The 25,245-nt window shown below is 53.6% G+C and overlaps 1 protein-coding gene across 4 annotated transcripts in view; it reads right to left on the bottom strand.

Annotated features, from left to right (window-relative positions):
* The window catches only part of GALNT13 (polypeptide N-acetylgalactosaminyltransferase 13), a 57,517-nt gene extending 38,679 nt beyond the window's left edge, over positions 1-18,838 (bottom strand). Inside the window, exons 1-4 of one of the 4 annotated variants that reach the window (XM_053947541.1) lie at positions 18,448-18,838; positions 7,788-7,887; positions 6,727-7,182; positions 3,822-3,990 (exon numbers count right to left, since the gene is read on the bottom strand). In XM_053947541.1, the coding sequence (XP_053803516.1) occupies positions 3,822-3,990; positions 6,727-6,868 (311 nt within the window). In that variant the 5' untranslated portion in view covers positions 6,869-7,182; positions 7,788-7,887; positions 18,448-18,838. Of the gene's footprint in view, positions 1-3,821; positions 3,991-6,726; positions 7,183-7,787; positions 7,888-7,977; positions 7,996-18,447 lie in introns of those variants that run through there. The other 3 variants (XM_053947542.1, XM_053947544.1, XM_053947543.1) reach the window with 3 other exon arrangements.
* Between the last annotated feature and the right edge of the window lie 6,407 nt (positions 18,839-25,245).

Genomic DNA, 25,245 nt, shown 5'->3' with positions numbered 1-25,245 from the left:
TGGAATTCCAGCTGCCCTGAGGATCACACAGCTGGAGAAGGGGCTCATCTCACAGAACTGGAGATCCAGGGACTGGAATTCCAGCTGCTCTGAGGATGACACAGCTGGAAAAGGGGCTCATCTCACAGAACTGGAGATCCAGAGAATGGAATTCCAACTGCTCTGAGGATGACACAGCTGGAGAAGGGGCTCATCTCACAGAACTGGAGATCCAGGGACTGGAATTCCAACTGCTCTGAGGCTGAGGCAGCATGGAAAAGGGGCCTGGAAGCAGCCACGGCACTGCTCCAAGGGGAACGTGTCACATTTCAAGCTGATGGGATGAATTAAGGAACGAACTGGAGATCCAGGGACTGGAATTCCAGCTGCTCTGAGCATCACACAGGCTGGAGAAGGGGCTCATCTCACAGAACTGGAGATCCAGGGACTGGAATTCCAGCTGCTCTGAGGATGACACAGCTGGAGAAGGGGCTCATCTCACTCTCCCATTCCTGACATTCCAAGCAAGGACTGGGCTCAGCCCCATGGATCAGACCCCAGCCCTGAGCTGTTCAGTCAGGAATTCCAGGTACAGCCATTCCCAGGTGGATTTGGCTCCAGGGAGCACACGGGGAATGCCCTGGCATGAGCTGCCAAGGAAAGGCAGAGCTGACCCAGGACTGATCCACCAGGAATGTTTAAATCCTGCCTGCTTTCCCAAAGTTCCCACTCAAGGACCAAACCCTGCCAGTTATTTAGGGTGTTTCTGGGAAAACCAGGAATGTGGGGCACCTGCACATCCTTTAAAAATGGGAAATAGCCACGGATTTTTCAAAGTTAATCCCTCAAAGCCCTCAAATCCTCCTCCCAGTCCCCCATTCCAGAGGTCTGTGGGAAATGTGGGATTCCAGATTTCCTGCAGATTCTCTGGGAGAAGCTATCATGGGAAGGAGGTGAGGGCCCTTCCAAGGCAGCCTGAAAATTCACCCTTGGAAAAAAAAAATCCCTGCAAAATAACCCTGAGTTCATCCGGGCTTTGATCCAAACTGCTCCAGCATTTCCTGCAATTCCAAGCCCCTTGAAACCAGGAATAAAGGAAATAAAAAATCCCCTTTGGAGCATTTTTTCCTTAAATAAAATCTGGTTTCTCCTCCATCCAGGAATGTCTTGGGGGCCCCTCCGAGGCAGCCAGGGAGGAAAAATCTGTTTTCCATGATTTTCACACTAATTAAGGAGCTGACAGCTCCTCCTTTCCAATTCTACCTCCCGATGCAAAGGGCTGCTCCAAAGGCAGCTGCAGCCCACGTGGAAAACGTGGAAGGGAGGACAAGGACTGTGCTCTGCAAGGGGAATTCTCCCACGTTCTCGGAATAAAGGAGAACTGCAACAACCCCAGTGTGCCCACGGCCATGAAAAACAGCCCAGGACTTATGGATATTCCATGGAGAGACAGGAATTGCCATCACTCATCCATGGGACCAGGGAATCCCAGCATGGGTTGGGATGGAGGGACCTGAAATCCCATCCCAGCCCTGGGACACCTCCCGCTGTCCCAGGCTGCTCCAGCCTGGCCTTGGGCACTGCCAGGGATCCAGGGGCAGCCTCAGCTTTCCTGGGAAAGCTGTGCCAGGATCTCCCCACCCTCTGAGGAAGGATTTTTTTTATCCACCAGGACTTAGAGGTGGAAAAACCCCAAATCCAACAGGCACTGGTGCAGGATCAGGTGTGGCTGTCACAAAATAAACCAATTTTCTCTCCCCCGAGGGCTGAATTCCAGTAATAACAAATTTTGGTCTCACCTCAAAATCCAGTCAAGAATTCCTGCCCTGAAACACGGATGTGAGGGAAGGATGTTCCCAATTAAATGGAGTTTTCCCACACATCCATTGCCACCCCTGCACTGCTCCATCCCAAGCCCTTTCCCCCACGCAGGGTCACTTTCCAAGGTTTTTTTTTTCTTTGGAGAATCCCCACAAAACTCCAGCTCCATGTTGAACCCTGGCAGCTGTTCCAGAAATCCCAACTTTTCTGCACAACCCTGGATGTTCCCAAGCACTGGAACACACCCAGGAGCCAACTCCAGCTGCAATCTCCAGGAGAAAAATCCAATTAGGATGCTCCAGCAATCCACGGAATGGCACTTGCAGCCTCACTCATGCAGAAAAGATTGAGGATGGATTTCTTCCCTGGCTGGAGAAAATCCTTGGGAATGAAATGAGGCATTTCCCTGGTGAGTTAAGCTGGGTTTAAGGTCTATCAATAGCTCCTAATTAGAGCTGGCTCTGATTAAAATCTCCAGCTTGGCCATTTCCAACAGGAGCCTGGAAATCCAGGGACATTCCCTGACAGAAAACTCAGGATGGAACGGGAAGAAGATGGAATCTGTGTGTGAGAGAGCCCATGGATCAGCTGGAATGAAACCATCAGCACCAGGGCAGGGAGGCAATGGGAGTCAGTCCTGCTTGGATACAGCAACGGGAGGGGGAATTTCTGGGGTCCTGAGGAGGAATCCCATTCCCACAGAACCCCACTGACTCTGGAGCTGGGCTGGGAGAGCTGGGAATGTTCCCCTGGAGAAGGGAAGGCTCCAGGCAGAGCTCAGAGTAATCCCTGGGAATGTTCCCCTGGAGAAGGGAAGGCTCCAGGCAGAGCTCAGAGCCCTGGGAATGTTCCCCTGGAGAAGGGAAGGCTCCAGGCAGAGCTCAGAGCCCTGGGAATGTTCCCCTGGAGAAGGGAAGGCTCCAGGCAGAGCTCAGAGCCCTGGGAATGTTCCCCTGGAGAAGGGAAGGCTCCAGGCAGAGCTCAGAGCCCTGGGAATGTTCCCCTGGAGAAGGGAAGGCTCCAGGCAGAGCTCAGAGTAATCCCTGGGAATGTTCCCCTGGAGAAGGGAAGGCTCCAGGCAGAGCTCAGAGCCCTGGGAATGTTCCCCTGGAGAAGGGAAGGCTCCAGGCAGAGCTCAGAGCCCCTTGCAGGGCCTGAAGGGGCTCCAGGAGAGCTGGAGAGGGACTGGGGACAAGGGATGGAGGGACAGGAGCCAGGGAATGGCTCCCACTGCCAGAGGGCAGGGATGGCTGGGAGATTGGGAATTGGGAATTCCTGGCTGGGCTGGAATTCCCAGAGCAGCTGGGGCTGCCCTGGATCCCTGGAGGTGTCCAAGGCCAGGCTGGAGCAGCCTGGGATGGTGGGAGGGGTCCCTGCCATGGCAGGGTTGGGATGGATGGGATTTCAGCCCCCATCCCACCCCAGTCCCCAGCATTCCCAGGATGGGATTCAGCCCCCAGTCCCCAGCATTCCCAGGATGGGATTCACCCCCCAGTCCCCAGCATTCCCAGGATGGGATTCACCCCCCAGTCCCCAGCATTCCCAGGATGGGATTCAGCCCCTATCCCACCCCAATCCCCAGCATTCCCAGGATGGGGTTCAGCTGGGGCTGCCCTGGATCCCTGGAGGTGTCCAAGGCCAGGCTGGAGCAGCTTGGGATGGTGGGAGGGGTCCCTGACATGGCAGGGTTGGGATGGATGGGATTTCAGCCCCCATCCCACCCCAGTCCCCAGCATTCCCAGGATGGTGTTCAGCCCCCAGTCCCCAGCATTCCCAGGATGGGGTTCAGCCCCCATTCCCTGGCATTCCCAGGATGGGGTTCAGCCCCCAATCCCCAGCATTCCCAGGATGGAATTTCAGCCCCTATCCCAGCCCAGTCCCCAGCATTCCCAGGATGGGGTTCAGCCCCCAGTCCCCAGCATTCCCAGGATGGGGTTCAGCCCCCAGTCCCCAGCATTCCCAGGATGGGATTCAGCCCCCATCCCACCCCACTCCCCAGCATTCCCAGTCCAGGCTCCCACCCGTCCAGCCGCACGTCGGGCAGGCTGCGGTTCAGCGCGATGCGGTCGCTGGCCAGGAGGTTGAACTGGTTGATCTTGAAGAGCTCCTTCATCTTCTCCTGCTCCTCCCTGGGGATGAGCACGGCCCTGCCCATCTCCCCCGGGCCCTCCTGGCTCCGGGAAATAACGGCTGGAAACCCAAACAGCAAAAGGTGCTTTGAGCACTTGGGAATTGGATTTATCCTTAGGGAAGCTTCTGGTTTCCCACAAGGAATGCTGGAAATCCAGCCCCCATCATCCCTGCTCCTGCACTGGGAGCTTTTATCCCTCTCTGGATCCAAGAACATCCAGTTTTATTCCAAGATGATTGAACCCCCCAGAGTTACTCCCTTCCACTCTCCCAAGCTGCTCCAAGCCCCATCCAAGCTGGCCTTGGACACTTCCATGGATCCAGGGGCAGCCTCAGCTTCTCTGGGCACCCTCACAGAGGAGCTGGGGCTGCCCCTGGATCCCTGGAATGTCCCAGGCCAGGCTGGATGGGGCTTGGAGCAGCCTGGGACAGTGGGAGCTGTCCCTGCCCATGGAATGGGATTTAGGGTCCGTTTTAACCCCAACCATCCCATAAAACACAAACTCAGAGAACACCAAAGCAGCACTAAATCCTGCACGTGCTGGGGCTTCCTCTGCTGGGAAAAGCCATTTTGAGGGACAAACACGAGGCCAAATGTCACAGGGACACCTTTCTTTCTCACAGGATTTTTCATAGAGCAGCACAGAGGGAGGAAAGAGAAAACAATTTCCATTTCTGCTCCCTGTTTTTCCCATGTGGAATGTGTTTGGAGAATTGTTTACCTGGGGTGATTGCTGGGTTGGATTCTGGTGAGGATTGTTTGAGCCTGATGGCCAACCCAATCCAATCCAACCCAACCCAATCCAACCCAACCCAATCCAACCCAACCCAATCCAATCCAATCCAATCCAATCCAATCCAACCCAACCCAATCCAATCCAATCCAATCCAATCCAATCCAATCCAATCCAACCCAACCCAACCCAATCCAATCCAACCCAATCCAATCCAATCCAATCCAACCCAACCCAATCCAACCCAATCCAACCCAATCCAACCCAACCCAATCCAACCCAACCCAATCCAACCCAGTCCAACCCAATCCAACCCAATCCAACCCAATCCAATCCAATCCAATCCAACCCAACCCAATCCAACCCAACCCAATCCAATCCAACCCAACCCAATCCAACCCAATCCAATCCAACCCAATCCAATCCAACCCAATCCAACCCAATCCAACCCAATCCAACCCAATCCAATCCAATCCAATCCAACCCAACCCAACCCAATCCAATCCAGTCCAATCCAACCCAACCCAACCCAATCCAACCCAATCCAATCCAACCCAACCCAACCCAACCCAATCCAATCCAACCCAATCCAACCCAATCCAACCCAATCCAATCCAACCCAATCCAACCCAACCCAACCCAATCCAACCCAATCCAACCCAACCCAATCCAATCCAATCCAATCCAACCCAATCCAATCCAACCCAACCCAATCCAATCCAGTCCAATCCAATCCAATCCAATCCAATCCAATCCAGTCCAATCCAACCCAACCCAACCCAACCCAACCCAATCCAATCCAATCCAACCCAATCCAATCCAATCCAATCCAATCCAATCCAATCCATTCCAATCCAATCCAACCCAACCCAATCCAACCCAATCCAATCCAATCCAACCCAATCCAATCCAATCCAATCCAATCCAATCCAATCCAATCCATTCCAATCCAATCCAACCCAACCCAATCCAATCCAATCCAATCCAACCCAACCCAATCCAATCCAATCCAATCCAATCCAACCCAACCCAATCCAATCCAATCCAATCCAATCCATTCCAATCCAATCCAACCCAACCCACCCGGGGCTGCACTCTCAGAGAGGGGCACGAGTTGTGAGTTAGTGAGATGTGGTAGTTAGAAAAAGTAGATTTGTAGTTTTTAGTATCTTCCTTTATATAGTATATTACATATTTATAATATATACTATATATCTATATAGTATATTAATATACTAATAATACTATTAATATACTATATTATTAATATATTAATAAATATATGTACTATATATATATAGTATATATACATATATAGTATATATAGTATATTAATACATAAAAAAATCATTCAGCCTGCTGAATTAGGGTCAGTATAGTATATTAATATACTAATGATACTATTAATATACTGTATTATTAATATATTAATAAATATATATACTATATATATATATACAGTATATATATATATAGTATATATATAGTATATTAACACATAAAAAAAATCATTCAGCCTGCTGAATTAGGGTCAGTATAGTATATTAATATACTAATAATACTATTAATATACTATATTATTAATATATTAATAAATATATATACTATATATATATAGTATGTGTATATATATATATACACACTATATTAACACATAAAAAAATCACTCAGCCTGCTGAATTAGGGTCAGTATAGTATATTAATATACTAATAATACTATTAATATACTATATTATTAATATTTATATATATATATATAGAGTATATATATATATATATAGAGTATATATATAGTATATTAACACATAAAAAAATCATTCAGCCTGCTGAATTGGGGTCAGTATAGTATATTAATATACTAATAATACTATTAATATACTATATAGTATATATATTAATAAATATATATATATATATATATATATATATATATATATAGTATATTAACACATAAAAAAATCATTCAGCCTGCTGAATTGGGGTCAGGCAGGATCACTTCCTCCCAGTGGGGTTTCCCTTTCTCCCAAAAGGCCCAGCCCCGGGCGGGGCTGGCTGCACTCACCGCGCAGGGCGGGCAGCAGCGACCGCTCCTTGCTGTCCTCGCACTTGTTGCACTCGCTGAAGTAGAGCAGCAGGAACACGTCCAGCAGCAGCCAGAGCAGCGAGGTGGCCAGCACCACCCGGCAGTAGCCAAACCTCCTCATGGCTCCCGGCAGAGCCCCGGCCACGGCGGGAGCACGGCGGGAGCACGGCGCGCTCACAGCCCCGCGGCGCGGAGCCGCCGGGCCGCTGCAGGCAGAGCGAGAGCAGCGCCAGCTGAACCCGTGGATTCGTGGATGTTCATCCCTTCACTGAACAGCCTTTGGTACTGAAATACGCGTTTTCCTCAAATAATGACCTTAGGTGTCTCGATATTGAATTTTTATCCCGACAAAATATCTCGGGCTCCGCCTGGTGAGCACCGAAGATTCCTTGGGAAAGGGCAGCAGAGTCACTGATCCAGGGTTTGGGCTCCTGCCTGAATTAGGGAGTTTGGAAAGCAAAGCTGAAGGTGAGGCCTCCACACCCAGTTCTCCAAAGGGTGGAGCCAGGCTGGGAGAGCTGGGAATACTCCCCTGGAGAAGGGAAGGCTCCAGGCAGAGCTCAGAGCAATCCCTGGGAATGTTCCCCTGGAGAAGGGAAGGCTCCAGGCAGAGCTCAGAGCCCTGGGAATGTTCCCCTGGAGAAGGGAAGGCTCCAGGCAGAGCTGAGAGCAATCCCTGGGAATGTTCCCCTGGAGAAGGGAAGGCTCCAGGCAGAGCTCAGAGCCCCTTGCAGGGCCTGAAGGGGCTCCAGGAGAGCTGGAGAGGGACTGGGGACAAGGGATGGAGGGACAGGAGCCAGGGAATGGCTCCCACTGCCAGAGGGCAGGGATGGCTGGGAGATTGGGAATTGGGAATTGCTGGCTGGGCTGGAATTCCCAGAGCAGCTGGGGCTCTCCCTGGAGCAGCCTGGGACAGTGGGAGGCGTCCCTGCCATGGGATGGGATTTAAGGTCCCTTCCCATCCAAACCATTCCAGAACCCCATGCTCTCCCCTGTGGCTGCAATCAGTAATTAATCTGTAATTAATGAGCCCTGCTCACCATCACTGCCTGCATTCCGTGCCCAGACTCCGTGTCCTGCTCCAGCCATGCTCCCACGGAATTCCCTCAGCACTGAACCACGGGATAACTCTCCAAGTGCCTGGAAAAGAAAAAGAGAAGAGAACACCATCACTTTTCCCTGTTTCCTAAAACATAAACAAATTTCTTATCAATAAAAATCCCTCCTCACTTTTATCCACATTTTAACTTCCTTCTCCTCCCCTCAGTTCTTCATTCCCAAATGGGATCTTTCCATTTTCCATCCCATTTTAGTTCATGGTCACCTGAGCCAAAGGGATGGAAGAGCTGGAATGATTTAAATAAATTGAATAAATGATTTATTTAATTATTCTTGCAGCATTTCTGCACTGACTCCTCGTTAATAACAATTTCCATCTGTCCTAAATATCAACCAATGGCTCTTCCTGCTGAGGGATTCCCAGGACACTGATTTAAAATTCCAGGAATTGCTGTTCCAGGGTAACACAATCCATTTCCACAGTGGTCACGGGGAACAGTTTCATTATAGGGAAAAAATGAGGCAGGAAAAACCAAATTTCCCAGCAAAACTGTGGATGCTCCATCCCGGGAAGTGTCCAAGGCTGGAAGGGCCTGGAGCAATCTGGGAGAGGGGAAGGATTCCCTGCCCATGGAATGGGATGAGCTTGAAGGTCACTTTTACCCCAAAACATCCCAGGATTCTGTGATTCCATAAAATCCCCCCCTCCAAACCTCCAAAAAGAACAATGTTCCACAAAAAAAAGATTTATTTTAACTGAAAATCAGCCTAACAAGGTTTGCAGGAAGAGGAGGAAGGGAAAAACCCTGAGGTTCTGAGCTGCCACTTCCCGGAATAAATCCAATTTTACCCCATTATCCTGCAGCAAGGCAGAGGGAAATTCCTGCCCCAAACCCTGCAGGGCTGGGAGCAGGAAAAGCAGGATTTTGGGATAGGAAACAGGAGGCAAACTGAGGAACCTGCCAGCAATTCCTGGAACTGACCCCACACAGTGCTGGGGCTGGGGGGAATTATGAGGCTGCAAATCCAAGTGAATGACAATTCCAGATTCCAATCCTTGATTTGCCTTTTCCCTGGATTAAAAATCTCCGTTTTCTGTGGATATGAACCAATTGTTCAGGATTTTCTCCTGTAACCCCCCCCCAGCCCCTGGTTTTCCCCACAGCCAGGCCCTGCCCAGAATGACCAATATTGAACTTTTTGAGGCTCAGGGACACAGAATCCATCACTGCTCCCTGAAAACCTCTTCATTCCCTTTCCCAACATCCCTGCAAGGTAAAATAAACACAGATACAGCAAAAGTCCCAATTCTTGAGCTGTATTTTCCCACCAGTGCTGGGAATTTAATTCTTTAGTGAAACCTGGGGTAATTTCTGACTCTTTCATGGGCTGTAAATGTGGAAATTGCAGCAGCACAGGGTGGGGGCAGGAAATTAAAGCGTGTTCAGAAGAAACTCAGCAGAATTTTGGGGAATCTCAGAATTCCACACTGGTTTGGGTGGGAAGGGACATTAAGGATTATTTCATTCCACCCCCAGGGACACCTCCCACTATCCCAGGCTGCTCCAAGCCCTGTCCAGCCTGGCCTTGGGCACTGCCAGGGATCCAGGGGCAGCCACAGCTGCTCTGGGAATTCCAGCCCAGCCAGGAATTCCCAATTCCCAATCTCCCAGCCATCCCTGCCCTCTGGCAGTGGGAGCCATTCCCTGGCTCCTGTCCCTCCATCCCTTGTCCCCAGTCCCTCTCCAGCTCTCCTGGAGCCCCTTCAGGCCCTGCAAGGGGCTCTGAGCTCTGCCTGGAGCCTTCCCTTCTCCAGGGGAACATTCCCAGGGATTGCTCTGAGCTCTGCCTGGAGCCTTCCCTTCTCCAGGGGAACATTCCCAGGGATTGCTCTGAGCTCTGCCTGGAGCCTTCCCTTCTCCAGGGGAACATTCCCAGGGATTGCTCTGAGCTCTGCCTGGAGCCTTCCCTTCTCCAGGGGAACATTCCCAGGGCTCTGAGCTCTGCCTGGAGCCTTCCCTTCTCCAGGGGAACATTCCCAGGGCTCTGAGCTCTGCCTGGAGCCTTCCCTTCCCCAGGGAACATTCCCAGCTCTCCCAGCCCTTCTGGCCTCATTCCAGGAGGTCAAAGCCCTTCATTCCCAAACGGGCACTTGCTGTAAATCCGGCTCAGCAGAGCCCTGAGCTGCTCCTTAATCCTCTGGCACTCCTCAGGCTCATCACGGATGAAGTGTCCAAATCCTCAGCAGGACAGGAATAACCTGGGCATGGAAATTCCCAAATTAAATCCCAAAGAAAATCACAGGAGTTGTCCAGTTTCTCACCCAGCTCCTTGACTGATTTGGCAGAGTTGGAATTCCAGAGTCCAGCTGCATCCCGGGCATGTGATTAAATCCCCCTAATTAACATCAGAACTCCTCTGACCTCAGTGTGACCTCATAAACCTGCAAGACTCCAACTTTTCTTGGCCACCTGCGTTCCCAGGAAAACCAAACCTGACTGCCCACATCCCTGTGCTTGGATAAGGATACAAAATTCAAAATTCAAAATTATTACCAGAGGAGCATTGTTCCCAACCTAAATATTCCCATTTGAATGGAATGAAACCTAAACCAGAGCTGAACATTTTACCAGCCAAAAATGCTTTTAATGCCAGCCTAAAACCCCAAGGAGGGACTCCATGAGCCGGGCCTGGTAAAGCTCAGCTTAACCCGGGGTGTGGGACAGGAACAGGCTCGGGATGGGACAGGGATTTCCCCCGCTCCCCTGCCAGATGTGGCCACATCTGCAGCAGCCCCAGCCAGCTGCACATCCCAGCAGTTGCCTGGCAGCAGAGGGGATGCTGCCCTGGGTACCGGGGTCTGCCCACCCCCCCCCAGGCTGCCCAGTGCCCCCCAGTTTGCCCAGCAGATCCAGGATGGGCAACTGGGGAGCCCAGGCCGGAGCTTTGGGATCGCTCTCGGGGATTTGGCTTCCCTGCTCCAAGGGGCTCCCAGCTCCTCCAGGAATCCACTCCCACGGGAGAGTGACAAGGACATCTCCTGTCCCCTGCTCACAGCAAAAGGATGGAGGAAGAGAAGGAAAAGCATCCCCAAAGCCAGCCTGGCTTTCCCAGGGCTCATTCCCTGGCTTTCCCAGGGTTTGAGAGCTCACCGGGGCTCTCTCTGCAGCTCAGCCATGGCAATGGAGTCCACAACTGTTGCCCTGATTTTTAAAAGTGTTAAGTTTTCTTTTGTAGTTCTTTTGAAAGTTTTAAAGTTCTCATAAAACGTCTTCAGCCTTCTGATGATGTTTCCATATTTCTACTGGAGTTCTCACGCACTGTTCATGTCAATAATGATTGTTTTGCATTCTTCTTTGTGGGAGGAGAGAATTGATGGATGTTGGTTTGACCAGTGTGGTTGGAGAGGTGGCAATTCCATCCTCCAACCCGCTGTCACTTTTAGGATTTTATAAATACCAGATGTTTGAATAAAAGTGGCTCTTTTCTCTTTTGAACTTACCACGCCTCTGTGGGCTCATTTCGTGCCCAACAGTGACACAGAACATCCCTGGGGAGCCTGTCACTGCTTGTGCTGCTGCTTTGGTGAATCAGAGAAGCAAACCCCACCTGCAGCCTCACCGGGGTGATCCCCAGCTCCCCTGGAGAGCACAACTCCTGCTCCTCCCTTCCTGACATCCCTCTGGAAGCGTGGAGGGGAAAAATCACCCGAGGAGGGGGTGGGAGAGCGCCTTGGCTGAGGTTTTGTTTTCCTTGTGAGCCTTCAGAGCACTGGCACAGCCCAGAGGTGGGAAAGGGATGGAATCACCTCCTGCTCCCACCCCAGAGGTGAACTCCTGCCCTTCCATTTTCCAAGGAATCTCCTGTTTGCCATGAGGGCCCTCCACACCCCACTGAGAGCCCAAATCCAGCACCTCTCACCTCGCCCCCAGCTCCTCTGCCACCCAAAGGATCCTGGAAGCAGGAATTGGATCCTTGGCACGGCCTTGGACACTGCCAGGACCCCAGAGAGCAGAATCCCAGAGGTTTAGGAGCAGCTCATCCAGGCTTCAATCCCTGCTGGCAAATCTAAAGCAGCACCCGATGCTCAGGGACGCTCCTGCTCACGAGCACCCAGCCCATGGCTGCAGAATTGGAATTTTTCATGGAATTTTTAGGAAATTTGGGGGGAAAACCCCGCCAAAACCCCGCAGCAAGAAGGGTTTGAGGCTTCCAGGACTCTCCTGGTCAGGCAGAGCCACACAGAGCTCAGGAAGTTCGCCAGGAGAAATTCCCAAGCAGGAATTAAATCACTCACAAATGCATTTTTCCACCTAAGAAAGGCAGAATTCCTGATGCAGAATTCCCAGCTTTCCCCTCTGATAAATTAAAGGATTATTTCTCACAGCTGTCCTGGGATTCACCACAAAAAAAAAAAAAAAAAAAAATTTGGCCAGGGAGGTTTGAAACTCCCCCTTTCCAATTTAAAACTGGATTTTAGGGCTACACTGATCTAAGCAAACCTGAACATAAAATACAACCTCCAAAAATCATTATTTAATTCCATGAGCAGCTCATTAATTCATGGATAAGGAAGAATTTTTAATGCCAGAACTGTCAAACTCCAAGATCAATCCAGGAAAGCTCTTGCACATTTAACAAGGAATAAAAATAGGGGGGGAGGAAAGGGAAAAAAAGGAATCAGGTACCTCCAGTCAGAGCCACGCAGTGTTTTGTGTTTTAAGAATTCCATTTTTTCTGCCTTTCTCCTCGCCTGAAATTTATTAATAGCCCCATTCTTCCCTTGGGAATTCATTCCCGTGACTCAGGAACTGAAGTGGAAAAGCCTCATTAATTCCTCTCCTCCCAGACCTCGGGAGGAAAACCTGCCCTGGCTTTGGGGGTTTTGTTCGGGCCACAGCCACACAATTCCATCCTCCATCCCAAATCCATCCTCCCAGCACCACATTCCCAGCAGCTCCAGAGCCACAGGATGGGAAATTTGGGAGGAGCTGACCTGGGTTGATTCCCTCCTTTCAAGTGCTGGGGCTGTTCTGGTGCAAAGCACTGAAAAGCTGCAGATAAATCAAATAAAGATTTAAAAATCCCCAAAAGTCTTAATGGAATATCGCAGAACCACGGAATGGTTTGGATGGGCAGGGATATTAATCCATGGGCAGGGACAGCTTCCTCAGGCCCAGGGTGCTCCAAGCCCCATCCAACCCAGCCCTGGACACTTCCAGGGATGCAGCAGCCACAGATCCTCTGGAACAACCAAAATTTTGGGAATTAGCTCCCAGCTATTGGAGGACAATATGTTAAAAGCTCAAATTCCTCCTCCCATTGCTTTCCCCAGAGTTTTCCCTCAAACACAGCCCACCCAGAAAAGCAAATTGCAGGACTTTGCTCGCCAGCTTCCCAAATCCCTCGTTCCCAGGCAGTCCTGGCATCTCCCACTCCCAAACCTCCCCCTTTCCCAGGATTCCTCCCCTCGCAGGAGCCTCCTCGAGGCTGATCAGCTGCCTCGGCTCGTTCCCATTCCGGAGCTGGGAGATCTCCCACGCTGCAGGGAAATGCAAAGCACTGAGCGGCGCTGCCAGCTCCGCACATCCACCCTGGAGGAGTTTTCCAGCTCCTCCGACACAAGGAAATGCTGCAGAAAGCCAGAGCGGCCCAAGGAGCAGGGAAATCGGGGAATGCCACATTCCCGAGGCTGCCGGAGCTGCAGGAATGTCAGGGCCAGGGTGGCACTGTTGGGGTGGAGCAGTGATCCTGGGGGTCCCTTCCAGCCCTGGCGTTCCAGGATTCTGGGATCTGAGGGATCCAAGCAGCACAGGCCCCACGCAGCTGTGCCCAAGCAGAATTCCCTCCCTTTTCCCCATCCAACAGATCGGGAGAGAACCCAAATTTCTGAGCGCCGAAAGCCCCCAGCAATGTGACAACCAAGAAATTGTTTAAACCCCGCTGGCTCCCACTCCAAACTCATCCTCACAAAAGGGCTGGAATCTCCTCTCTCCACCCCTGGTCCATTCCTGCCCTTGGAGGGAAGCAGATTTGTTGGGATTGATCAGCTCTCACTCCGTGGGATTTCAAAACAGAGCACAAAAAAAAAAAAAAAAACCCCAAACCTATTTTCCCGTGTCCACAAAGGTGCAGGCACGTGGAGCTCAATTCTCCCACATTCCCAGGCAAAATTTTCCTTGGATTCACCTGAGGGGCAAAACCCTCTGGAATTTCCGAGCATAAAAAAAAAATAAATAAAGGAGAGATTCCAAATTCCTTCTTTCCAGGCAATTCCACTTTTCCTTCATGAGCTCAGCCAGCAGCGGGGTTTGAATCCTGCACGCCCCCACCCTGCAAACCCCAAATCCCATAAACACGAGGAGGAAGTGACTCCATCCCATCCCACACATTCCCACATTCCGAGTTTTCCTACGCAACGGGATCCCGGGGGTGGGGAGAGCTCCGGCACCTCCCATTCCCAAAAAACCAGGAGCTGTTTCTGGAGCAGGTGGGAAGAAGGTGGGAAGCAGCCAGAAAACCCCAGAACCGTGTGGGATCGTGGCCCTCCCCTCCCGCCTTGAATTTTAAAAAACAATTTAAAATTGTTTTGGGGGAAAACAATTTTAAAAAAAGTAGATTTTTCCTTCAAAAAAGCAGTTTTTTTACACGAGAAAAGCAGATATTGACCCAAAAAAACCCCCAGATTTTTAAACAAGAAAAACACTTTTTTTTATATACAAGTAAAGCAGATTTTAGACAATAAAAACACTTTTTTTAGCACAATAAAAGCAGGGGTTTACTCAAAAAAGTGGATTTTTACACAAGAAAAACAGGTTTTTACCCAAAAAAAAGGGAGGATTTTACTCAAGAAAACGAGATTTTTACACAAGAAAAACAGGTTTTTACCCCCCAAAAAAAGGGAGGATTTTACTCAAGAAAACGAGATTTTTACACAAGAAAAACAGGTTTTTACCCCAAAAAAAAGGGAGGATTTTACTCAAGAAAATGGGATTTTTACACAAGAAAAACAGATTTTTATACTGGTATTTTCCTAAAGTGTGGTTTCATTGATAACACGAAACACCAGATGTAGAGCACAAGAGGAAAATCTTAAAAACACCAAAAAAACACATTAAAAAAACCTAAATATAACTTAAAAACTCCTAAAAATCCCTTAAAAACTCAAATTTTAAGGCCTCATCTCCCCTTCAAAGCCACCAAGAGTTAAAATAATCTTTGCCTCCATCATTCCCAGCGTGCCTTAATCTCCCATTAATCTTTCCTTTCCCAATTCCCAGCGTCCAAGTAAATTCCAGCCCTTATTTTCCGACAAAAAACAGCTTTTACCAGTTATTTTCTCTTCATCCAGTCAGACTGGTTCAATTTCTAACGAAAAAAATGGAAAATAAACTTGATTTTCTGTCAGCTCGGAAGGGGCTTTTCCCCGATTCCCGGGAAAGCAGCTGGCATCCCAACTTCAGGATTTTCTGGGAAAATCCCGGCTCTTACCAGCCGAGCCAAATCCCATTTCCAGCCGTGTGGGCTGCTTCTATCCCTGTTTCCACGCCAGAGGAATTTAAAGGGAATTTAAATGGAATTTAAACGGAATTTAAGCGGAATTATCCCGGAGCATCTCGCTCTGTGCGAGCACCAGGAAAAACCACCGGGAAAAAACGGGAAGCAGCCAGGCTGAGGCACTTCCAGGGAAACCTGGCAGCCCCAAACACGATCCCAGGGAATCCTGAAAGTCCAAAGCAGAATTCCAGGGAATCCTGAGAGCCCCAAACACGATTCCAGGGAATCCTGACAGCCCCAAACATGATTCCAGGGAATCCTGAGAGCCCAAAACATCATTCCAGGGAATCCTGACAGTCCCAAACACGATTCCAGGGAATCTTGAGAGCCCAAAGCAGAATTCCAGGGAATCCTGAAAGTCCAAAGCAGAATTCCAGGGAATCCTGACAGCCCCAAACATGGATCCCAGGGAATCCTGAGAGCCCAAAACATCATTCCAGGGAATCCTGACAGTCCCAAACATGATCCCAGGGAATCCTGGCAGCCCAAAGCAGAATTCCAGGCAATCCTGACAGTCCAAAGCAGAATTCCAGGGAATCCTGACAGCCCCAAACATGGATCCCAGGGAATCCTGAGAGCCCAAAACATCATTCCAGGGAATCCTGACAGTCCCAAACATGATCCCAGGGAATCCTGGCAGCCCAAAGCAGAATTCCAGGCAATCCTGACAGTCCAAAGCAGAATTCCAGGGAATCCTGACAGTCCAAAGCAGAATTCCAGGGAATCCTGGCAGCCCCAAATGCGATTCCAGGGAAACCTACAGCTGAAATCCACAGTCCTAGGTGCTATTCCAGAGAAACCTGGCAGCCAAAAGCAGAATTCCAGGGAATCCTGAGAGCCCAAACCAGAATTCCAGGCAATCCTGACAGTCCAAACCAGAATTCCAGGCAATCCTGGCAGCCCCAAACACGATTCCAGGGAAACCTACAGCTGAAATCCACAGTCCTAAGCGCTATTCCAGGGAACCCCGGCAGCCCAAAACATCATTCCAGGGAATCCTGGCAGCCCTAAGCAGAATTCCAGGGAAACCTACAGCTGAAATCCACAGCCCTAAGTGCTATTCCAGAGAAACCTGGCAGCCCCAAGCAGAATTCCAGGCAATCCTGACAGTCCAAAGCAGAATTCCAGGGAATCCTGGCAGCCCCAAACGCGATTCCAGGGAAACCTACAGCTGAAATCCACAGTCCTAAGCGCTATTCCAGGGAACCCCGGCAGCCCAAAACATCATTCCAGGGAATCCTGGCAGCCCTAAGCAGAATTCCAGGGAAACCTACAGCTGAAATCCACAGCCCTAAGTGCTATTCCAGAGAAACCTGGCAGCCCCAAGCAGAATTCCAGGCAATCCTGACAGTCCAAAGCAGAATTCCAGGGAATCCTGGCAGCCCCAAACGCGATTCCAGGGAAACCTACAGCTGAAATCCACAGTCCTAAGCGCTATTCCAGAGAAACCTGACAGCCCAAAGCAGAATTCCAGGGAATCCTGACAGCCCAAAGCAGAATCCCAGGGAGTCCTGGCAGTCCAAAGCAGAATTCCAGGGAATCCTGGCAGCCCCAAACGCAATTCCAGGGAAACCTACAGCTGAAATCCACAGTCCTAAGCGCTATTCCAGAGAAACCTGACAGCCCAAAGCAGAATTCCAGGGAATCCTGACAGCCCAAAGCAGAATCCCAGGGAGTCCTGGCAGTCCAAAGCAGAATTCCAGGGAATCCTGGCAGCCCCAAACGCAATTCCAGGGAAACCTACAGCTGAAATCCACAGTCCTAAGCGCTATTCCAGAGAAACCTGACAGCCCAAAGCAGAATTCCAGGGAATCCTGACAGCCCAAAGCAGAATCCCAGGGAGTCCTGGCAGTCCAAAGCAGAATTCCAAGCAATCCTGGCAGCCCCAAGCAGAATTCCAGGGAATCCTGGCAGCCCAAAGCAGAATTCCAGGGAAACCCATGGATGAAGGGGATAACGCCGCTCCATACCACAAGCAGCCTCCGCGCGGTTTTCCAGGGATATTCGGGTGCTCCCTCGCGGCCCCGCGGAGCCGGTGGCGCTTCCCTGGGCAGCTCCCGAGCAGATCCCGGCGCCGGGGCTGGGTCAGGGCTGCTCACACAGCCCCGGCCCGGCTGAGCCCGGATTAACCAAAGCTCCCCGGAAAGGCGGGATCAGGGAGAGGGGGGGAGCGGAGCTGGGAGACAGGGATCCCTCGGGATAACGGAGCCGGGAGAGAGGGATCCCTCGGGATAACGGAGCCGGGAGAGAGGGGATCCTTCGGGATAACGGAGCCGGGAGAGAGGGGATCCTTCGGGATAACGGAGCCGGGAGAGAGGGATCCCTCGGGATAACGGAGCCGGGAGAGAGGGGATCCTTCGGGATAATGGAGCCGGGAGAGAGGGGATCCTTCGGGATAACGGAGCCGGGAGAGAGGGATCCCTCGGGATAACGGAACCAGGAGCCAGGGGATCCTTCGGGATAACGGAGCCAGGGGATCCCTCGGGATAATGGAGCCGGGAGAGAGGGGATCCTTCGGGATAACGGAGCCGGGAGCCAGGGGATCCTTCGGGATAATGGAGCCGGGAGCCAGGGGATCCTTCGGGATAACGGAGCCGGGAGCCCCTCGGATTACCGGAGCCAGGAGCCAGGGGATCCCTCGGGATAACGGAACCGGGGGATCCCTCGGGATAACGGAGCCGGGAGACAGGGGATCCTCCGGGATAATGGAGCTAGGGGATCCCTCGGGATAACGGAGCCGGGAGGGGATCCTTCGGGATAACGGAACCGGGAGCCCCTTGGATTACCGGAAACAGGAGCCAGGGGATCCTTCGGGATAACGGAGCCGGGAGAGAGGGGATCCCTCGGGATAACGGAGCCAGGGGATCCTTCGGGATAACGGAGCCGGGAGAGAGGGACCCCTCAGGATAACGGAGCCGGGAGAGAGGGGATCCTTCGGGATAACGGAACCGGGAGCCCCTCGGATTACCGGAGCCAGGGGATCCTTCGGGATAACGGAGCCGGGAGCGAGGCATCCCTCGGGATAACGGAGCCGGGGCTGAAGGAGCGGGGGGAGCCCGGCACGGACCCCCCCCCCGGCCTCACCTGCGGCGGAGCCCCGAGCTCAGACCCGCACGGGGGGCTCGGCAGCGCCCGGGGGGGGCTCAGCAGCTCCAGTCCGGGGCTCAGCAGGGCCCTGGAGGGCTCAGCACCAGCCGGGGGTCCAGCCCCGCCAGTCCTGGGGGGCTCAGCAGCATCCAGGGGCTCCCAGCAGCATCCAGGGGCTCCCAGGCTCCGGCGGGGGCTCAGCGCGGAGCCGCCGCCCTCCTCCTCCTCCTCATGGCCGGGGCAGAGCGGGAGCGGCCCCGGGAGCGGCCCCGCCTCGGCCTCAAATGGCCGCGGCTCCCGCGATGCTGCGGCTGGGCCCGGGGCAGCGGGGAGCGACGGGAGAGGAGGAGGCAGGGACGGGGAGGGAGGGATGAGGAGGGAGGCAGGGATGAGGAGGCAGGGATGAGGAGGGAGGCAGGGATGAGGAGGGAGGGCCGGGCAGGTGCCGGGGGCGGCGCGGAAGGGGAGGCGGGGATGGAGATGGAGCGGGGATGGAGAGGGAACCGGGGGCTGGGATGGGGGCTGAGGGGAGCGGGGGAAGGGTCGGGATGGAGAGGGGATGTGGGGCTGAGGGGAAAAGGGAAGGCCGGGATGGAGAGGGGATCTGGGGCTGAGGGGAACAAGGAAAGGCCGGGATGCTGAGGGGATTTGGGGCTGAGGGGAAAAGGGAAGGCCGGGATGCTGAGGGGATTTGGGGCTGAGGGGAACAAGGAAAGGCCGGGATGCTGAGGGGATTTGGGGCCAAAGGGAACAAGGAAAGGCCGGGATGCTGAGGGGATTTGGGGCCAAAGGGAGCAAGGAAAGGCCGGGATGCTGAGGGGATTTGGGGCCAAAGGGAACAAGGGAAGGCCAGGATGGAGAGGAGATTTGAGGCTGAGGGGAACAAGGAAAGGCCGAGATGGAGAGGGGATTTGGGGCTGAGGGGAACAAGGGAAGGCCGGAATGGAGGGGGGATGTGGGGCTGAGGGGAACAAGGGAAGGCCGGGATGGAGAGGGGATCTGGGGCCAAAGGGAACAAGGAAAGGCCGGGATGGAGAGGGGATTTGGGGCCAAAGGGAACAAGGGAAGGCCGGGATGCTGAGGGGGTTGGGACAATGTGGGAAGCGGTGAGGCGGGGGGCAGAGGGATGCGGGAGGGAGCGGTGAGGAGAGCAAGGGATCGGAGGGTGTGGGATGCGTGCTGAGGAGGGATGGGGAAGGCTGCGGTGGTGAGGGGATGGGGGAATGTGGGATGAGGCGCTGAGGGAGCAGGGGAAGGCTGGAGGGGAAGAGGGGAGCACAGGGAATGGCGAGGGAGCACAGGGAATGCCGAGGGGAGCACAGGGAATGCTGAGGGAGCGCAGGGAATGCCGAGGGGAGCACAGGGAATGCCGAGGGGAGAGCAGGGAGGGAATGGCAAGGGGAATACAGGGAATGCTGAGGGGAGCACAGAGGGAATGCCGAGGGAGCACAGGGAATGCTGAGGGGAGCACAGAGGGAATGCCGAGGGAGCACAGGGAATGCCGAGGGGAGAGCACAGGGAATGCCGAGGGAGCACAGGGAATGCCAAGGGGAGCACAGGGAATGCCAAGGGAGCACAGAGGGAATGCCGAGGGGAGCACAGGGAATACCGAGGGGAGCATGGAGGGAATGGCGAGGGGAGAGCACAGGGAATGCCGAGGGGAACACAGGGAATGCCGAGGGGAGCATGGAGGGAATGGCGAGGGGAACACAGGGAATGCCAAGGGGAACACAGGGAATGACGAGGGGAAAACAGGGAATGCCAAGGGAAGCATGGAGGGAATGGCGAGGGGAGAGCACAGGGAATGCCGAGGGGATCACAGAGGGAATGCTGAGGGGAGCACAGAGGGAATGCCAAGGGGAGCACAGGGAATGCCGAGGGGAACACAGGGAATGACGAGGGGAAAACAGGGAATGCCAAGGGGAGCATGGAGGGAATGCCAAGGGAACACACAGGGAATGCCGAGGGGAGCACAGGGAATGCCAAGGGGAGCACAGAGGGAATGCCAAGGGGAGCATAGGGAATGCCGAGGGGAGAGCACAGGGAATGCCAAGGGGAGCACAGGGAATGCCGAGGGAACACAGGGAATGCCAAGGGAGCACAGGGAATGCAGGGGAGAGCACAGGGAATGCCGAGGGAGCACAGGGAATGCCGAGGGAGCACAGGGAATGCCGAGGGGAGCACAGGGAATGCCAAGGGGAACATAGGGAATGCTGAGGGGAACACAGGGAATGCCGAGGGAGCACAGGGAATGCTGAGGGAGCACAGGGAATGCAGGGGAGAGCACAGGGAATACCAAGGGAGCACAGGGAATGCCGAGGGAGCACAGGGAATGCCGAGGGGAGCACAGGGAATGCCGAGGGAGCACAGGGAATGCCAAGGGAGCACAGGGAATGCAGGGGAGAGCACAGGGAATGCCGAGGGGAACACAGGGAATGCCGAGGGAGCACAGGGAATGCCGAGGGGAGCACAGGGAATGCCGAGGGAGCACAGGGAATGCCGAGGGGAGCACAGGGAATGCCGAGGGGAACATAGGGAATGCTGAGGGGAACACAGGGAATGCCGAGGGAGCACAGGGAATGCTGAGGGAGCACAGGGAATGCCAAGGGGAACACAGGGAATGCCAAGGGAGCACAGAGGGAATGCCGAGGGGAGCACAGGGAATACCGAGGGGAGCATGGAGGGAATGGCGAGGGGAGAGCACAGGGAATGCCGAGGGGAACACAGGGAATGACGAGGGGAAAACAGGGAATGCCAAGGGAAGCATGGAGGGAATGGCGAGGGGAGCACAGGGAATGCCAAGGGGAGCACAGGGAATGCCGAGGGAACACAGGGAATGCCAAGGGGAGCATGGAGGGAATGCCAAGGGAACACACAGGGAATGCCGAGGGGAGCACAGGGAATGCCGAGGGGAGAGCACAGGGAATGCCGAGGGGAGCACAGGGAATGGCGAGGGAACACAGGGAATGCCGAGGGGAACATAGGGAATGCTGAGGGGAACACAGGGAATGCCGAGGGAGCACAGGGAATGCTGAGGGAGCACAGGGAATGCAGGGGAGAGCACAGGGAATACCGAGGGAGCACAGGGAATGCCGAGGGAGCACAGGGAATGCCGAGGGAGCACAGGGAATGCTGAGGGAGCAGGGGAAGCAGGCACAGGCCCTGGAGCACATCTGTGGATTCCAGGCCCACTCCAGAGCAGGTTTCCCATCCCGAGGGCTGTGAATCCCATCCCGGATTCACACCCCTCCGTCCCAGGGGCTCCACCTCTCCTGCCACGATTTGGGTGGAATTTTCTGACTTTTTGGAGGGAAATCCGCTCCCAAGGGAGAGAAAACCAAAGGGTAAAAGCTGCTCATCCCCCTGTGCAGGATGAGCAAGGAAAAGACTGCCCAGAGAGGAGCGTTTCAGTCTGGATTCAGGGATAAATCCCAGAATCCCGGAATGGGTTGGGTGGGAAGGGAACTTAAAATCCATCCCATTTCACCCTGCCTTGGCAGGGACCCCTCCCACTGTCCCAGGGGGTTCCAAATCCTGTCCAGCCTGGCCTTGGGCACTGCCAGGGATCCAGGGCAGCCCCAGCTGCTCTGGGAATTCCAGCCCAGCCAGGAATTCCCAATTCCCAATCTCCCAGCCATCCCTGCCCTCTGGCACTGGGAGCCATTCCCTGGCTCCTGTCCCTCCATCCCTTGTCCCCAGTCCCTCTCCAGCTCTCCTGGAGCCCCTTCAGGCCCTGCAAGGGGCTCTGAGCTCTGCCTGGAGCCTTCCCTTCTCCAGGGGAACATTCCCAGGGCTCTGAGCTCTGCCTGGAGCCTTCCCTTCTCCAGGGGAACATTCCCAGGGCTCTGAGCTCTGCCTGGATCCTTCCCTTCTCCAGGGGAACATTCCCAGGGCTCTGAGCTCTGTCTGGAGCCTTCCCTTCTCCAGGGGAACATTCCCAGCTCTCCCAGCCTTGGAACATCTCCATGGCCTCTGGGGTCACTCAGCAGCTCCACATCCCACCCATCCATGGGATTTTCCATCCTTTCATTCCTGCTTTTCCCACTTTTATAACTGGAGTTATATACAGTGGGGGATTTCTGTATCCCAAAAAGAAGGATCCTGGAGTGGGATGTTGGCCCTGCTGGCAGTGTGGATTCCCAGCTGGATCCCGGGATGAAAGGGATCCTGACACAATCCTTTCCCAAATTCAAATTTCCCAAATTTTGTGTGCATTGCCCTGCTCAGAAAAGAACAAATTCCGATCACAACCGAAGTGAAAACGTATGGAAAAACATACAGGGAAAAAAAATCAAAGCTGCCAGGGGCCTAAAATTTCCTTGGAGAGATTGCCAGGTTTTCCTCAGGCACTGGGATTCCCGGGATTATTCCCACAGGGAGCTGCGGTGGCTGCAGGAGCTCCCGGCCAGCCTGGGATGGTGGCACGCGTCCCTGTCCATGGAAAAGGTGGAATGGGATGGGATTTAAAATCCCTCCCAATCCCAAACCGTTCCATGGTCTGTGATTCCAGCCGCGGGATTCCCGGGAATCTGAAGCTCGAGGAAGGCAGCGGAGCTCTTCAGTGACAGCGAGCCGGGCTGGGATTTCAGGAACGGGATTTGTGTCCTTGGGAAAGGGAAGCGGTGGGGAAGGGGCTGCCCGGAGCCACGGCTGTGCCCGTCCCGGTTCCCAGGATCATTCCCATGTCCCGGTGCCCGGATCCCAATATCCCAATATCCCGAGTGTCACTAGGTGTCACTGCTCTCCCGGCAATCCGGCCCCGCTCCACATTCCGGGATGCGGGGCTGAGTGAGACACCGGGAGTCAGGAAACAGGGCTGGGATGTGGGGACAGGAACGGGGAATGGCACCGGGATGTGTGGGACAGGGACAGGGAATGGCACCGGGATGTGTGGGACAGGGACAGGGAATGGCACCAGGATGTGTGGGACAGGGACAGGGAATGGCACCGGGATGTGTGGGACAGGGAGAGGGAATGGCACCGGGATGTGTGGGACAGGGAGGAGGGAACAGGAGCCTTCCTGCCTCCAATTCTTCCTCTCATAATTTAGGGATGGGACTTTTCCAGTCCCAATTGAGGGATGGGATTGTTCCTGCCATAACTTTGGGATGGGATTGTTCCTGTCCTAACTTTGGGATGGGATTGTTCCTGCCATAACTTTGGGATGGGATTGTTCCTGTCCTAACTTTGGGATGGGATTGTTCCTGCCATAACTGAGGGATGGGATTGTTCCTGTCCTAACTGTGGGATGGGATTGTTCCTGTCCTAACTTTGGGATGGGATTGTTCCTGTCCTAACTGAGGGATGGGATTGTTCCTGCCATAACTTCGGGATGGGATTGTTCCTGTCCTAACTGAGGGATGGGATTGTTCCTGTCCTAACTGTGGGATGGGATTGTTCCTGTCCTAACTGTGGGATGGGATTGTTCCTGTCCTAACTTTGGGATGGGATTGTTCCTGCCCTAACTGAGGGATGGGATTGTTCCTGCCATAACTGAGGGATGGGATTGTTCCTGCCCTAACTGAGGGATGGGATTGTTCCTGCCATAACTTCGGGATGGGATTGTTCCTGTCCTAACTGAGGGATGGGATTGTTCCTGTCCTAACTTTGGGATGGGATTGTTCCTGCCCTAACTGAGGGATGGGATTGTTCCTGCCATAACTTCGGGATGGGATTGTTCCTGCCATAACTTCGGGATGGGATTGTTCCTGTCCTAACTGAGGGATGGGATTGTTCCTGTCCTAACTGTGGGATGGGATTGTTCCTGTCCTAACTTTGGGATGGGATTGTTCCTGCCCTAACTGAGGGATGGGATTGTTCCTGCCATAACTGAGGGATGGGATTGTTCCTGCCCTAACTGAGGGATGGGATTGTTCCTGCCATAACTTTGGGATGGGATTGTTCCTGCCATAACTTTGGGATGGGAAGCATTTCCCCGCGGAGTTGCCAAGAGCTGGAGGTGAAGAGCTCAAGGACAGAGCTTGAGCCACGTGCCTGCTGAGAAGGGAGAGAGCCACGCTCCAAACGGGAATGGCACGGAGCTCCAAGAGCTCTTCCAGCTTCCCCCCGGCTGCAGGAGCTGCCAACCCTCCCTTGGCTCCTCAGAATCAATCCCATCTTCTCCTTCCAGCAGGAAAACACAATGTTCCCACCGGCTGCGGGAGCGGGGCAGGGCCAGCACGGCCCCGCTGCCGGGGGACCCCACGGGGGACTGTCACCCCCAAAGGTGCAGGGGACAGGACATGGGCACAGGTGACATACACCATCCAGCTCATGGCGGAATCATGGAATGGCTTCCTTGGAAAAGCCCCCCCAGGTCATCGAGTCCAGAACTCCCCCAGCACTGAGTCCCAAGGGTCACCCCAAGGGCCACCCCAAGGGCCACCCCAAGGGCCACCCCAAGGGTCACCCCAAGGGCCACCCCAAGGGTCACCCCAAGGGTCACCTCAAGGGTCACCCCAAGGGTCACCCCAAGGGTCACCCCAAGCCACCGCAGCAGGACAAATCAGCTGGAAGGGGTTTGGAAAACATCCTTTCTCCAGGCCTTGGCCTCTCCACCGGGTCATTCCCATGAGGAGCATCCCAGGAAATCCCCAGGTGCCCCAGGGCCACCACAGCCCCGTGGGCAGGGATTGTCCCAGCCCCACTGATCCCACATGGATCCCACAGGGATCTCTGGGGCTGTCTGGGATGATCCCAATTCCACACATGGATCCCTGGGGCAGTTTGGGATGATCCCAATTCCACACATGGATCCCTGGGGCAGTTTGGGATGATCCCACACGGATCCCTGGG

The sequence above is a fragment of the Vidua chalybeata genome, chromosome 7 (genome assembly GCF_026979565.1).
Source record: "Vidua chalybeata isolate OUT-0048 chromosome 7, bVidCha1 merged haplotype, whole genome shotgun sequence".
Classification (NCBI taxonomy): Eukaryota; Metazoa; Chordata; class Aves; order Passeriformes; family Viduidae; genus Vidua; species Vidua chalybeata.
This window is presented reverse-complemented; position numbering and strand designations above follow the sequence as displayed.